Source organism: Pleurodeles waltl, chromosome 5 (assembly GCF_031143425.1).
Source record: "Pleurodeles waltl isolate 20211129_DDA chromosome 5, aPleWal1.hap1.20221129, whole genome shotgun sequence".
Taxonomy (NCBI): Eukaryota; Metazoa; Chordata; class Amphibia; order Caudata; family Salamandridae; genus Pleurodeles; species Pleurodeles waltl.
Window position 1 is genome coordinate 15,874,129 of NC_090444.1, and position 16,417 is coordinate 15,890,545.

At 49.0% G+C, this 16,417-nt stretch overlaps 1 protein-coding gene across 6 annotated transcripts in view; it reads left to right on the plus strand.

Moving 5' to 3' along the window:
• LOC138295285 (NACHT, LRR and PYD domains-containing protein 12-like) overlaps positions 1-16,417 on the plus strand; it is a 157,018-nt gene that overhangs the window by 115,778 nt on the left and 24,823 nt on the right. For all 6 annotated transcript variants that reach the window (XM_069233489.1, XM_069233486.1, XM_069233488.1 and 3 more), the window contains one exon: positions 3,008-3,175. In XM_069233489.1, coding sequence (XP_069089590.1) covers positions 3,008-3,175 — 168 coding nt within the window. The remainder of the gene's footprint in view (positions 1-3,007; positions 3,176-16,417) is intronic.

The window sequence follows — 16,417 nt, forward strand, 5'->3', positions numbered from 1 at the left end:
TCGCTATGCACCAGACCTTTCATGCTCTGTGCACAAGACCTTTCACCTGCCGTGCAACAGACCTTTAATTCCCTGTGCACCAGACCTTTCACCTGATGTGCACCAGACCTTTCATTTGCTATGCACCAGACCTTTCAAGCTCTGTGCACCAGACCATTTACGCTCTATGCACCAGACCTTTCATGCTCTGTGCACCAGACCTTTCATTCTCTGTGCTCCAGACCCTTCACCCCCTGTGCACCAGACCATTCATCCTCTGTGCATGAGTCATTTCACCGACTGTGCACCAGAACTTTCATCGCTGTGCTCCAGACCTTTCATTCGCTGTGCACCAGACCTTTCATTCGCTGTGCACCAGACCTTTCATTCGCTGTGCTCCAGATCTTTCACTGCCTGTGCTCCAGACCTTTCATCCTCTGTGCACCAGACCTTTCATCCTCTTTGCACTAGACTTTTCACCCCTGTGCACCAGACCATTCATTCGCTGTACATCAGACCTTTCATGCTCTGTGCACCAGACCTTTCATTCGCTATGCACCAGACCTTTCATCCTCTGTGCACCAGACCTTTCGTCCTCTGTGCATGAGACATTTCACCCACTCTGCACCAGACCTTTCATCTGCTGTGCACCAGACATTTCACCTGCTGTGCTGCAGACCTTTCATTCGCTATGCACCAGACCTTTTACTCTCCATGCACCAGACCTTTCATCCTCTGTGCACCAGACCTTTCGTCCTCTGTGCATGAGTCCTTTCACCCATTCTGCACCAGACCTTTTATCCGCTGTGCACCAGACCTTTCATTCGCTATGCACCAGACCTATCATTCACTGTGCTCCAGATCAGTGGTTCCCAACCTGTGGTCCAAGGACCCCTGGGGGTCCGCAAAGCCTCCTCAGGGGGTCCGTGACTGCTAAGAAAATTTAATAATATTAACAGATTAGGTCCCCAGCTTTCAGTAATGACTCATTGGGGGGTCCCTGGATTCCAATAATAAATCCATGGGGGTCCCCGGGTGCCAGTACTGATAAAGCGGGGGTCCACAGAAGTCAAAAGGTTGGGAACCACTGCTCCAGACCTTTCGTTCTCTGTGCACCAGACCTTTCATCCTCTTTGCACTAGACTTTTCACCCCTGTGCACCAGACCTTTAATTCTCTGTGCACCAGACCTTTCACCTGCTGTGCACCAGACCTTTCATTCGCTATGCACCAGACCTTTCAAGCTCTGTGCACCAGACCATTCACGCTCTATGCACCAGACCTTTCATGCTCTGTGCACCAGACCTTTCATTCTCTGTGCTCCAGACCCTTCACCCCCTGTGCACCAGACCATTCATCCTCTATGCATGAGTCATTTCTCCCACTGTGCACCAGACCTTTCATCGCTGTGCTCCAGACCTTTCATTCGCTGTGCACCAGACCTTTCATTCGCTGTGCTCCAGATCTTTCACTGCCTGTGCTCCAGATCTTTCACTGCCTGTGCTCCAGACCTTTCATCCTCTGTGCACCAGACCTTTCATCCTCTTTGCACTAGACTTTTCACCCCTGTGCACCAGACCATTCATTCGCTGTACATCAGACCTTTCATGCTCTGTGCACCAGACCTTTCATTCGCTGTGCTCCAGACCTTTCACCCCCTGTGCATTAGACCATTCATCCTCTGTTCACCAGACCTTTCGTCCTCTGTGCATGAGACATTTCACCCACTCTGCACCAGACCTTACATCCGCTGTGTACCAGGCCTTTCACCTGCTGTGCTCCAGACCTTCTATTCGCTATGCACGAGACCTTTCACTCTCTATGTACCAGACCTTTCATTCTCTGTGAACCAGACCTTTCACGTGCTATGCACCAGACCTTTCACGCTCTGTGCACCAGACCTTTAATTCACTGTGCACCAGACCTTTCACGCTCTATGCACCAGACCTTTCATGCTCTGTGCACGAGACCTTTCATTTGCTGTGTTCCAGACCTTTCACCCCCTGTGCACCAGACCATTCATCCTCTGTGCATGAGACATTTCACCCACTGTGCACCAGACCTTTCATCCGCTGTGCTCCAGACCTTTCATGCTCTGTGCATAAGACCCTTCATTCGCTGTGCTCCAGACCTTTCATTCTCTGTGCACCCGACGTTTCACCTGCTGTGCACCAGACCTTTCATTCGCTATGCACCAGACCTTTCATGCTCTGTGCACAAGACCTTTCACCTGCCGTGCAACAGACCTTTCATTCGCTATGCACCAGACCTTTCATGCCCTTTGCCCCAGACCTTTCATTCGCTGTGCTCCAGACCTTTCACTGCCTGTGCACCACACCTTTCATACTCTGTGCACCAGACCTTTCATTCGCTGTGCTCTAGACCTTTCACCCCCTGTGCACCAGACCTTTCATCCTTTGTGCGCCAGACCATTCATCCTCTGTGCATGAGACATTTCACCCACTGTGCACCAGACCTTTAATTCTCTGTGCACCAGACCTTTCATTCTCTGTGCACCAGACCTTTCACCTGCTGTGCACCAGACCTTTCATTCGCTGTGCATCAGACCTTTCACGCTCTGTCCACCAGACCGGTCATCCTCTGTGCACCAGACCTTTCATTCGCTGTGGTCCAGACCTTTCACCCCCTGTGCACCAGACCATTCATCCTCTGTGCATGTGACATTTCACCCACTGTGCACCAGACCTTTCATCCACTCTGCACCAGACTTTTTATCCTCTGTGCACCAGACCTTCTTTCGTCCTTTGAGCACCAGACCTTTCATTCGGTGTGCACCAGACCTTTCATCCTTCGTGCATGAGACCTTTCACCCCCTGTGCACCAGACCTTTCGTCCTCTGTGCACCAGACCTTTCATCTTCAGTTGACCAGATCTTCTTGGTCAGTCTGATCGATTATCTCTCTTTTTATTTGCTTGGCCTGATTAATCCTCCATACCTTTTTGTTTGCTCTGGTCAGTCTCTGTCTGTGTTGATCTGACACATAACCCCATTGGTCTTTCTTCGTTAGTTTGGACACCAATGGCCTCACCGATGACTCCATCCCTGACCTGTGCTCTGCTCTGGCTGCCAATGATACTTTGCAGACTCTGACTCTGAACTGTAACCACCTGACAGACGCCTCCATCTCCTCTTTCATCCAGCTGAGGAAGACCCGTGGAACCCTTCCCAACATAGGGTGAGTACATGCGTGGCGCAATCTAGCATCAGTGCATGTGTGGTATGAACCAGGGTGAGTACCTGTGGCCCAAACTAGCGTCAGAGCATGTGTGGTACAAATCAGGGTGAGTACATGCATGGTGAAAACTAGCATCAGTGAATGAGTGGTACGAACAGTACATGCATGACACAAACTAGAGTCAGTACATGCGTGGTATGAACTAGGATGAGTACATGCATGGTGCAAACTAGCGTCAGTATATGTCTGAAATGTACCAGGGTGACTACAAGTGTGGTGTGAGCTAGGCTGAATATGTGTGCGGTGCAAATTAGAGTATGTGTCATGAGCTAGGGGGTGTACAAGTATGTTGCAGGCCAGGGTAGGTAATGTGTGGCATGAACTAGGGTAAGAATGTACTTGGTATGGGCTAGGATATGTGAGTGGCATGAGCTAGGGTTGTGGCATGAGTCAAGTTAGTATGGTTTGAGCTAGGGTAAGCATGTGATGCGTAATGTGGTAAGTGCATGATGTCAAATAAGGTAAGTGCATGGTGTGAGCTAGGGTAAGTGCATAGTGCAAACAAGGGTAACTGCGTAGTGCGAGTTAGGGTTAACTGCATGGTGGGAAGTAGGGTAAGTGCATGGTGCAAACTAGGGTAAGTGCATGGTGTGAGCTAAGTTAAGTGTGTGGTGCGAGTTAGGGTAAGCACATTGTAAGGAAATGCCTCCTTGGCATGGTTACCCCCTGACTTTTTGCCTTTGCTGATGCTAAGTTATGATTTGAAAGTGTGCTGGGACCCTGCTAACCAGGCCCCAGCACCAGTGTTCTTTCCCTAAACTGTACCCTTGTCTCCACAATTGGCACAACCCTGGCACTCAGGTAAGTCCCTTGTAACAGGTACCCCTGGTACCATGGGCCCTGATGCCAGGGAAGGTCTCTAAGGGCTGCAGCATGTCTTATGCCACCCTGGGGACCCCTCACTCAGCACATACACACTGCCTCACAGCTTGTGTGTGCTGGTGGGGAGAAAATGACTAAGTCGACATGGCACTCCCCTCAGAGTGCCATGCCAACCTCACACTGCCTGTGGCCTAGTTAAGTCACCCCCCTAGCAGGCCTTACAGCCTTAAGGAAGGGTGCACTATACCACAGGTGAGGGCATATGTGCAAGAGCACTATGCCCCTACAGTGTCTAAGCAAAACCTTAGACATTGTAAGTGCAGGGTAGCCATAAGAGTATATGGTCTGGGAGTCCATCAAACACGAACTCCACAGCACCATAATGGCTACACTGAAAACTGGGAAGTTTGGTATCAGACTTCTCAGCACAATAAATGCACACTGATGCCAGTTTGCACTTTATTGTGAAATACACCCAGAGGGCATCTTAGAGATGCCCCCTGAAAACATACCCGACTTCCAGTGTTTTTGCCAGCCTGCCACACACCTGACATGTTGCTAGCCACATGGGGAGAGTGCCTTTGTCACTCTGTGGCCAGGAACAAAGCCTGTACTGGGTGGAGATGCTTCTCACCTCCCCCTGCAGGAACTGTAACACCCGGCGGTGAGCCTCAAAGGCTCACCCCCTTTGTTACAGCGCCACAGGGCATCCCAGCTAGTGGAGATGCCCGCCCCTCCGGCCACTGCCCCCACTTTAGGCGGCAAGTCTGGAGGAGATAATGAGGAAAACAAGGAGGAGTCATCCCCCAGTCAGGACAGCCCCTAAGGTGTCCTGAACTGAGGTGACTCTTACTTTTAGAAATCCTCCATCTTGTAGAAGTAGGATTCCCCCAATAGGATTAGGGATGTACCCCCCTCCCCACAGGGAGGAGGCACAAAGAGGGTGTAGCTGTAGGAGGCTGGACTGGCTTGTAGTGAGTACCAAGGGGTACTTGCACCTTGCACCAGGCCCAGTTATCCCTTATTAGTGTATAGGGTGTCTAGCAGCTTAGGCTGATAGATAATGGTAGCTTAGCAGAGCAGCTTAGGCTGAACTTGGAGACGTGTGAAGCTACTACAGTACCACTTAGTGTCATATGCACAATATCATAAGAAAACACAATACACAGTTATACTAAAAATAAAGGTACTTTATTTTTATGACAATATGCCAAAGTATCTCAGAGTGTACCCTCAGTGAGAGGATAGGAAATATACACAAGATATATATACACAATAGCAAAAATATGCAGTATAGTCTTAGAAAACAGTGCAAACAATGTATAGTTACAATAGGATGCAATGGGGAAACATAGGGATAGGGGCAACACAAACCATATACTCCAAAAGTGGAATGCGAACCACGAATGGACCCCAAACCTATGTGACCTTGTAGAGGGTCGCTGGGACTATTAGAAAATAGTGAGAGTTAGAAAAATAACCCTCCCCAAGACCCTGAAAAGTGAGTGCAAAGTGCACTAAAGTTCCCCTAAGGACAAAGAAGTCGTGTTAGAGGAATAATGCAGGAAAGACACAAACCAACAATGCAACAACTGTGGATTTCCAATCTAGGGTACCTGTGGAACAAGGGGACCAAGTCCTAAAGTCACAAGCAAGTCGGAGATGGGCATATGCCCAGGAAATGCCAGCTGCGGGTGCAAAGAAGCTTCGACTGGACAGAAGAAGCTGCGGTTTCTGCAGGAACGAAAAGGGCTAGAGACTTCCCCTTTGGTGGACGGATCCCTCTCACCGTGGAGAGTCGTGCAGAAGTGTTTTCCCGCCGAAAGAATGCCAACAAGCCTTGCTAGCTGCAAATCGTGCGGTTAGCGTTTTTGGACGCTGCTGTGGCCCTGGAGGGACCAGGAGGTCGCAAATTGGACCAGGAGAGAGAGGGGACGTCGAGCAAGACAAGGAGCCCTCTCAGCAGCAGGTAGCACCCGGAGAAGTGCCAGAAACAGGCACTACGAGGATGCGTGAAACGGTGCTCACCCGAAGTCGCACAAAGAAGTCCCACGTCGCCGGAGAACAACTTAGGAGGTCGTGCAATGCAGGTTAGAGTGCCGTGGACCCAGGCTGGACTGTGCACAAAGGATTTCCCCCGGAAGTGCACGGAGGCTGGAGTAGCTGCAAAAGTCGCGGTTCCCAGCAATGCAGTCTAGCGAGGTGAGGCAAGGACTTACCTCCACCAAACTTGGACTGAAGAGTCACTGGACTGTGGGGGTCACTTGGACAGAGTTGCTGGATTCGAGGGACCTCGCTCGTCGTGCTGAGAGGAGACCCAAGGGACCGGTAATGCAGCTTTTTGGTGCCTGCGGTTGCAGGGGGATGATTCCGTCGACCCACGGGAGATTTCTTCGGAGCTTCTGGTGCAGAGAGGAGGCAGACTACCCCCAGAGCATGCACAGACAGGAAAACAGTCGAGAAGGCGGCAGGATCAGCGTTACAGAGTTGCAGTAGTCGTCTTAGCTACTTTTTGCAGGTTTGCAGGCTTCCAGCGCGGTCAGCAGTCGATTCCTTATCAGAAGGTGAAGAGAGAGATGCAGAGGAACTCGGCTGAGCTCTTGCGTTCGTTATCTAAAGTTTCCCCAGAGACAGAGACCCTAAATAGCCAGAAAAGAGGGTTTGGCTACCTAGGAGAGAGGATAGGCTAGCAACACCTGAAGGAGCCTATCACAAGGAGTCTCTGACGTCACCTGGTGGCACTGGCCACTCAGAGCAGTCCAGTGTGCCAGCAGCACCTCTGTTTCCAAGATGGCAGAGGTCTGGAGCACACTGGAGGAGCTCTGGACACCTCCCAGGGGAGGTGCAGGTCAGGGGAGTGGTCACTCCCCTTTCCTTTGTCCAGTTTCGCGCCAGAGCAGGGCTAAGGGGTCCCCTGAACCGGTGTAGACTGGCTTATGCAGAATTGGGCACCTCTGTGCCCAACAAAGCATTTCCAGAGGCTGGGGGAGGCTACTCCTCCCCTGCCTTCACACCATTTTCCAAAGGGAGAGGGTGTCACACCCTCTCTCAGAGGAAGTTCTTTGTTCTGCCATCCTGGGACAAGCCTGGCTTGACCCCAGGAGGGCAGATGCCTGTCTGAGGGGTTGGCAGCAGCTGCAGTGAAACCCCAGGAAGGGCAGTTTGGCAGTACCAGGGTCTGTGCTACAGACCACTGGGATCATCGAATTGTGCCAACAATGCCAGGATGGCATAGAGGGGGCAATTCCATGATCTTAGACATGTTACATGGCCATATTCGGAGTTACCATTGTGAAGCTACATATAGGTAGTGACCTATATGTAGTGCACGCGTGTAATGGTGTCCCCGCACTCACAAAGTTCAGGGAATTGGCTCTGAACAATGTGGGGGCACCTTGGCTAGTGCCAGGGTGCCCTCACACTAAGTAACTTTGCACCTAACCTTTACCAGGTAAAGGTTAGACATATAGGTGACTTATAAGTTACTTAAGTGCAGTGTAAAATGGCTGTGAAATAACGTGGACGTTATTTCACTCAGGCTGCAGTGGCAGGCCTGTGTAAGAATTGTCAGAGCTCCCTATGGGTGGCAAAAGAAATGCTGCAGCCCATAGGGATCTCCTGGAACCCCAATACCCTGGGTACCTCAGTACCATATACTAGGGAATTATAAGGGTGTTCCAGTAAGCCAATGTAAATTGGTAAAATTGGTCACTAGCCTGTTAGTGACAATTTGAAATAAATGAGAGAGCATAACCACTGAGGTTCTGGTTAGCAGAGCCTCAGTGAGACAGTTAGGCACCACACAGGGAACACATACATATAGGCCACAAACTTATGAGCACTGGGGTCCTGACTAGCAGGGTCCCAGTGACACATAACAAACACACTGAAAACATAGGGTTTTCACTATGAGCACTGGGCCCTGGCTAGCAGGATCCCAGTGAGACAGTGAAAACACCCTGACATACACTCACAAACAGGCCAAAAGTGGGGGTAACAAGGCTAGAAAGAGGCTACTTTCTCACACAACCCCCCCCAAACGAAGGACAATAAGGCTAACCTTGGCCAGTTGAGACTTTATTGTCTAAGTGGTGATAAGTAGAGAGTAGCTCTGCAATAGACTGGTTACTCCCTTTATCATCCACTATATGGTTACTTCCCTGTGGGGATGTAAACCACCCTGTTTGAAGTTTTTTAGCTAAGCAACAATGTGAAGATGTATTTTCAGAGTTTCTATCAGTAAGTTTTAGTTTAGAGCAGTGGGAATTGTCCACTGAACCTATTTTTAGTGATGGAAATGCCAGACAGGGATGCTGTCTCAGAAAAGCCATAGCTGGGCAAAAACTTTGTCCATATGGCTGGAAGAGAGAACAGGGATGCTGTTTCTCTTGAGTTGGAGCAGGGCAGGGATGCTGTCCTATGAGCTCCACACTAGGGCAGGGATGCTGTCCTAAGTGTTGTGAGGCAGTGCAGGGTTTCCGCACTAAAGTTTCTCTGGGAGGGTTGGAGGGATGCTCCATGTTAACTAAAATGGTGCTCTTTTTGTCACCAATGTTAGTTATCCCACAGAGAGGTACTTCTACCTCAGGGAGTCCAGCTTTGCCAGCTGATGATTCCCTTGGAACAGGTGCCACCCCAGGAGAGGTTTCTCCCACCACAGGAATGGTATCCTGAATGGTAGGGTGGTTAGGGGATACTGTGATACCCTTTTTACCTGTTGATGGAGAGGGATCCTGAGTTTTCAGGCCTTCTCTCCTTTGCTTTTTCATTTCAGTAGAAATGAGAGGGAACAATTCCTCAGGGATGCCCAGCATGGCTGCATGGGCATAAAACTCTACATCAGCCCAACCTGAGGCCTCTAGGTCATTACCTAAGAGACAGTCTACAGGTAAGCTAGGTGATACCACCACCTGCTTAGGACCAGTAACTCCACCCCAACTAAACTGAATTATAGCTAAGGGAAGAAACTTAGTGGAGTTATGGACATCAATAATCTTATACTGTTGTCCAATGATGTGTTGATCAGGGTGCACTAGGTTTTCAGTCACCAAAGTGAAACTGGCACCTGTGTCCCTGTAGGCCAAGGCCTCAACACCATTTATTGAAACTGTCTGCCTGTACTTATCCATTGTAAGGGGACAAGCAGCCAGTGTGGCAAGGCCAATGCCACTAGGTAAGACAGAAACTGTCTTGGGACTGACTACCCCAGTTTCTATGATGGACCCATAAGTGAACCCAACTACACCCTTATCTTGACTGTTGCCAGCAGTCCCACCACTAGTACCACTACTGCTAGGGGCACTAGAGCTTGATGTATTAGTGGTGGTAGGCTCAGGGGGTTTACCTGGACAGGACTTATCCCCTGGCCTATGGCCTCTGTTTTTACACACAAAGCACCAAGGCTTTTTAATGTGTGCAGGTTGGGAAGAAGAGGAAGAATTTGTTTTATCCCCACCCTCTGAAGAGTGTTTAAGATTTGAAGTGGGATCTTTGGTTTTACCCTTATCCCCATGCTTATCTTGAGATTTTTCACCATCTTTCTTCTTATTGCCATCTTTGTCACCCCCTGTATGAACTTTTCTGTTCACCCTTGTTCTGACCCATTTGTCTGCCTTCTTTCCCAATTCTTGGGGAGAGGTCAGATCAGAGTCTACCAGGTACTGGTGCAACAAATCAGACACACAATTATTAAGTATATGCTCTCTCAGGGTTGTGTTATACAGGCTTTCATAATCAGTAACTTTACTGCCATGTAACCACCCCTCCAAGGCCTTCACTGAATGGTCAATGAAATCAACCCAGTCTTGTGAAGACTCCTTTTTGGTCTCTCTGAACTTTATCCTGTATTGTTCAGTGGTTAAGCCATAACCATCCAGGAGTGCATTCTTAAGAACTTGGAAATTATTGGCATCACTTTCTTTCACAGTAAGGAGCCTATCCCTACCTTTTCCACTAAATGATAGCCATAGGATAGCAGCCCACTGCCTTTGAGGGACATCCTGTACAACACAGGCCCTCTCAAGTGCAGCAAACCACTTGTTAATGTCATCCCCCTCCTTATAAGGGGGAACTATCTTGTGCAGATTCCTGGAATCATGCTCTTTTGCAGGATGACTATGGGGAATACTGCTGCTGCCACCATGGGTTTCTAAACCCAACTTCTGTCTTTCCTTCTCTAATTCTAAAGACTGTCTATCCAAATCCAGCTGTTGCTTTTTAAGCTTCAGTCTGGTTTGTTCCACCCTCAACGTATTGAGTTCCCTTTCTAACATTCTGTCATCAGGGTTGGTGGGAGGGACATTCCTAGATACAGAGGTATGATGGGAATGAACAGAAGGAGACCTGTCCCTTACAGAAGCCACCCTAACAGCTTGGCTAACAGAAACATTACTACCAGTATGGTGAGAATAAATGCTTTTGCTATGATGTGAGACAACACTATTTGTATGGTGTGGCTCATCATCATTACCAACTATGCTAGACTGTCTAGTAATGGGCAGGCTAGGAAGTTTCTTTCCTGAATCTTTTCCTGGGGGAGTCCCTGAATCAGATTGGGAACTATTAGGTACTTTTTCAACAGATGGGGCACTTATAGCCTTATCATGTTCTCTAAGCATGTTAAGTAACAGTTCCAAGGAAGGATTCTTCCCTACACTCAAACCTCTCTCTATGCAGAGACTCCTTGCTCCTTTCCAGCTAAGGTGATCATATGCAAGTTTGGACAGATCAACATTTTGGCCTGTGCCAGACATTTTTAGAGAGAGTTAAAGTGATAGACAAAGAGAAAAAAGTTTTCAGAACTTTTTAGAAAGACAGAAAAAAAACTTTTTAAACTTTTAAGAACTTTTTGAAAGTTTAGAAGTACTTTTCAGCACTTAGAAAAGAGTGAAAAGAGGAAATGCAAAACTTTTTGGCTATGTGTATATACACTGACCTTGTTTTGTATATTTTTCTCTTATGAAAAGTACAATGACAAGAGTGGTAAGTAGTCTCAAAGCACTTATCCCACCGCTGCACAACCAATGTAGGAGGCCGGACTGGCTTGTAGTGAGTACAAAGGGGTACTTGCACCTTGCACCAGGCCCAGTTATCCCTTATTAGTGTATAGGGTGTCTAGCAGCTTAGGCTGATAGATAATGGTAGCTTAGCAGAGCAGCTTAGGCTGAACTAGGAGACGTGTGAAGCTACTACAGTACCACTTAGTGTCATATGCACAATATCATAAGAAAACACAATACACAGTTATACTAAAAATAAAGGTACTTTATTTTTATGACAATATGCCAAAGTATTTCAGAGTGTACCCTCAGTGAGAGGATAGGAAATATACACAAGATATATATACACAATAGCAAAAATATGCAGTATAGTCTTAGAAAACAGTGCAAACAATGTATAGTTACAATAGGATGCAATGGGGAAACATAGGGATAGGGGCAACACAAACCATATACTCCAAAAGTGGAATGCGAACCACGAATGGACCCCAAACCTATGTGACCTTGTAGAGGGTCGCTGGGACTATTAGAAAATAGTGAGAGTTAGAAAAATAACCCTCCCCAAGACCCTGAAAAGTGAGTGCAAAGTGCACTAAAGTTCCCCTAAGGACAAAGAAGTCGTGTTAGAGGAATAATGCAGGAAAGACACAAACCAACAATGCAACAACTGTGGATTTCCAATCTAGGGTACCTGTGGAACAAGGGGACCAAGTCCAAAAGTCACAAGCTGTACTGCCATTTGTTAAATTTTGTTTTGACCAATGACTTTGTGTTTCACTACTGCGCATATTAGTTGCTCAATGTTCACCAGTAGCACATTGTATGTTTTGTTCAGTTTAGCCGCCTATGGGCTTTGACATTGCATTAGCCATTACTTTCTGTATTCAGTTTAGCCGCCTATGGGCTTTGACATTGCATTAGTCATTACATTCTGTATTCTGCCTATTGGCTTTGACATGCTGTATCCAGTCTAGCCGCCTATTGACTTTGACATGCTATTAGATATTCTGCCTATTGGCTTTGACATGATATCATATATTACATTTTGTATCCAGCTCCGCTGCCTATTGGCTTTGACATGATATCATATATATTACATTTTGTATTCAGCTTGGCTGCCTATTGGCTTTGACATGATATTATACATTACATTTTGTATTCAGCTCAGCTGCCTATGGGCTTTGACATGATATAAGACATTGCATTTTGTATTCAGCTTAGATGCCTATTGGCTTTGACATGACACTAGACATTGCATTTGATATTTAGGTTAGCTGCCTATTGCCTTTAACATGACATTGCATTTGATATCTAGGTTAGCTGCCTATTGCCTTTAACGTGGAGTTAGACATTGCAGTTGAGAATCCAAGCTGTATTTTTCCAAGCTGTGTTTTTGCACAAGAGAACCAAGATGTTTTTCTCACAGTAGACTAGACATGATAAGAGAGAGTACATGGGTGTTTTTCTCTTCGCTTGAGCTTGGGAACAGGAGTAGTCTTGGAGACCTGGCCAGTCTCCAAAAGGCTTGCTCAGTTTCCCAGGTCTGAGAGGAGGGGGCACACCTTTGTAACGAATGTAACAGGCTGCAGAGGGTCAGATTTGAATCTGCCGGACCTCGTGCTGGAGCTTGGCGCCAGCTGCCAGCAATCCCGTGTGGGTAGATGAATCTCTTTCTCACGGCTGACAGGGGTCATCAGCTTGCAGACCTTAGAAAGATGAAGCTGTAAATAGTTCCCACACGGTGAAGTATTTGTTTTGCTTTGCATTCAATATCTTATAAATATAACCTGCTGTGTATATTGCAAACTGATATATTTTGTTTGATTAACGCGGACTTGAAAGCTACTAATTCGTCATACATAAAAATTGGGGTTGGGGAAGAATTAACAACAATAAAAGTCTTCTTTGACCTCAGAAGTGCATTTCTGGTGTGTTATGTTAGTGCTTAGAAACTAGCTAAGAGGAAAGCACTACACAAGCAAGTCGGAGATGGGCATATGCCCAGGAAATGCCAGCTGCGGGTGCAAAGAAGCTTCGACTGGACAGAAGAAGCTGCGGTTTCTGCAGGAACGAAAAGGGCTAGAGACTTCCCCTTTGGTGGACGGATCCCTCTCGCCGTGGAGAGTCGTGCAGAAGTGTTTTCCCGCCGAAAGAACGCCAACAAGCCTTGCTAGCTGCAAATCATGCGGTTAGCGTTTTTGGACGCTGCTGTGGCCCTGGAGGGACCAGGAGGTCGCAAATTGGACCAGGAGAGAGAGGGGACGTCGAGCAAGACAAGGAGCCCTCTCAGCAGCAGGTAGCACCCGGAGAAGTGCCAGAAACAGGCACTACGAGGATGCGTGAAACGGTGCTCACCCGAAGTCGCACAAAGAAGTCCCACGTCGCCGGAGAACAACTTAGGAGGTCGTGCAATGCAGGTTAGAGTGCCGTGGACCCAGGCTGGACTGTGCACAAAGGATTTCCGCCGGAAGTGCACGGAGGCCGGAGTAGCTGCAAAAGTCGCGGTTCCCAGCAATGCAGTCTAGCGAGGTGAGGCAAGGACTTACCTCCACCAAACTTGGACTGAAGAGTCACTGGACTGTGGGGGTCACTTGGACAGAGTTGCTGGATTCGAGGGACCTCGCTCGTCGTGCTGAGAGGAGACCCAAGGGACCGGTAATGCAGCTTTTTGGTGCCTGCGGTTGCAGGGGGACGATTCCGTCGACCCACAGGAGATTTCTTCGGAGCTTCTGGTGCAGAGAGGAGGCAGACTACCCCCACAGCATGCACAGACAGGAAAACAGTCGAGAAGGCGGCAGGATCAGCGTTACAGAGTTGCAGTAGTCGTCTTAGCTACTTTGTTGCAGGTTTGCAGGCTTCCAGCGCGGTCAGCATTCGATTCCTTATCAGAAGGTGAAGAGAGAGATGCAGAGGAACTCGGCTGAGCTCTTGCATTCGTTATCTAAAGTTTCCCCAGAGACAGAGACCCTAAATAGCCAGAAAAGAGGGTTTGGCTACCTAGGAGAGAGGATAGGCTAGCAACACCTAAAGGAGCCTATCACAAGGAGTCTCTGACGTCACCTGGTGGCACTGGCCACTCAGAGCAGTCCAGTGTGCCAGCAGCACCTCTGTTTCCAAGATGGCAGAGGTCTGGAGCACACTGGAGGAGCTCTGGACACCTCCCAGGGGAGGTGCAGGTCAGGGGAGTGGTCACTCCCCTTTCCTTTGTCCAGTTTCGCGCCAGAGCAGGGCTAAGGGGTCCCCTGAACCGGTGTAGACTGGCTTATGCAGAATTGGGCACCTCTGTGCCCAACAAAGCATTTCCAGAGGCTGGGGGAGGCTACTCCTCCCCTGCCTTCACACCATTTTCCAAAGGGAGAGGGTGTCACACCCTCTCTCAGAGGAAGTTCTTTGTTCTGCCATCCTGGGACAAGCCTGGCTTGACCCCAGGAGGGCAGATGCCTGTCTGAGGGGTTGGCAGCAGCAGCAGCTGCAGTGAAACCCCAGGAAGGGCAGTTTGGCAGTACCAGGGTCTGTGCTACAGACCACTGGGATCATCGAATTGTGCCAACAATGCCAGGATGGCATAGAGGGGGCAATTCCATGATCTTAGACATGTTACATGGCCATATTCGGAGTTACCATTGTGAAGCTACATATAGGTAGTGACCTATATGTAGTGCACGCGTGTAATGGTGTCCCCGCACTCACAAAGTTCAGGGAATTGGCTCTGAACAATGTGGGGGCACCTTGAATAGTGCCAGGGTGCCCTCACACTAAGTAACTTTGCACCTAACCTTTACCAGGTAAAGGTTAGACATATAGGTGACTTATAAGTTACTTAAGTGCAGTGTAAAATGGCTGTGAAATAACGTGGACGTTATTTCACTCAGGCTGCAGTGGCAGGCCTGTGTAAGAATTGTCAGAGCTCCCTATGGGTGGCAAAAGAAATGCTGCAGCCCATAGGGATCTCCTGGAACCCCAATACCCTGGGTACCTCAGTACCATATACTAGGGAATTATAAGGGTGTTCCAGTAAGCCAATGTAAATTGGTAAAATTGGTCACTAGCCTGTTAGTGACAATTTGAAATAATTGAGAGAGCATAACCACTGAGGTTCTGGTTAGCAGAGCCTCAGTGAGACAGTTAGGCACCACACAGGGAACACATACATATAGGCCACAAACTTATGAGCACTGGGGTCCTGACTATCAGGGTCCCAGTGACACATAACAAACACACTGAAAACATAGGGTTTTCACTATGAGCACTGGGCCCTGGCTAGCAGGATCCCAGTGAGACAGTGAAAACACCCTGACATACACTCACAAACAGGCCAAAAGTGGGGGTAACAAGGCTAGAAAGAGGCTACTTTCTCACAGTAGCCACCCTCAATGACAGTAGCCATTGGCTACTGGCCTCCCAGACCTAAACACACCCCTAAATCCAGTATTTAGGGCCCCACAGAACCAAGGAAGATAGATTCCCGCAACCTAAAGAATAAGAAGGACTGCTGACCTGAAGCCCTGCAGTGAAGACGGAGACGACAACTGATTTGGCCCCAGCCCCACCAGCCTGTCTCCCTACTTCGAAGAAAACTGCAACAGCGATGCATCCAACAGGGTCCAGCCACCTCTGAAGCCTCAGAGGACTACTCTGCATCTAAAGGACCAAGCAGCTCCCGAGAACAGCGGCCCTGTTGAAGAAACTGCAACTTTCTGCAACAAAGAAGCAACTTTAAAGACCCCACTTTTCCCGCCGGAAGCGTGAGACTTTCCACTCTGCACCCGACGCCCCCAGCTCGACCTGCGGAAAACTAACACTACATGGAGGACTCCCCGGTGACTGCGAGCCCATGAGTAGCCAGAGTTGACCCCCTGAGCACCCACTGCGACGCCTGCAGAGGAAATCCAGATGCTCCCCCTGACCGCGACTGCCTGTAACAAGGAACCCGATGCCTGGAACCAGCACTGCAACCGCAGCCCCCAGGACCTGAAGGAACCGAACTCCAGTGCAGGAACAACCCTCTGCCTAGCCCAGGTGGTGGCTACCCAGAGGAGCCCCCCTGTGCCTGCCTGCATCGTTGAAGAGACCCCCGGATCTCCCCATTGATTCCTATCTGAAACCCGACGCCTGTTTGCACTCTGCACCCGGCCGCCCCTGTGCCGCTGAGGGTGTACTTTCTGTGCCGGCTTGTGTCCCCCACGGTGCCCTACAAGACCCCCCTGGTCTGCCCTCCGAGGATGCAGGTACTTACCTGCTGGCAGACTGGAACCGGGGCACCCCTGTTTCCATTGAAGCCTATGGGGGTCATTCCGACTCCCGCCGGCGGCGGTAACCGCACGCCCGGCGGGAAAGCCAGAATGGCCAGAAGGCCGCCCGC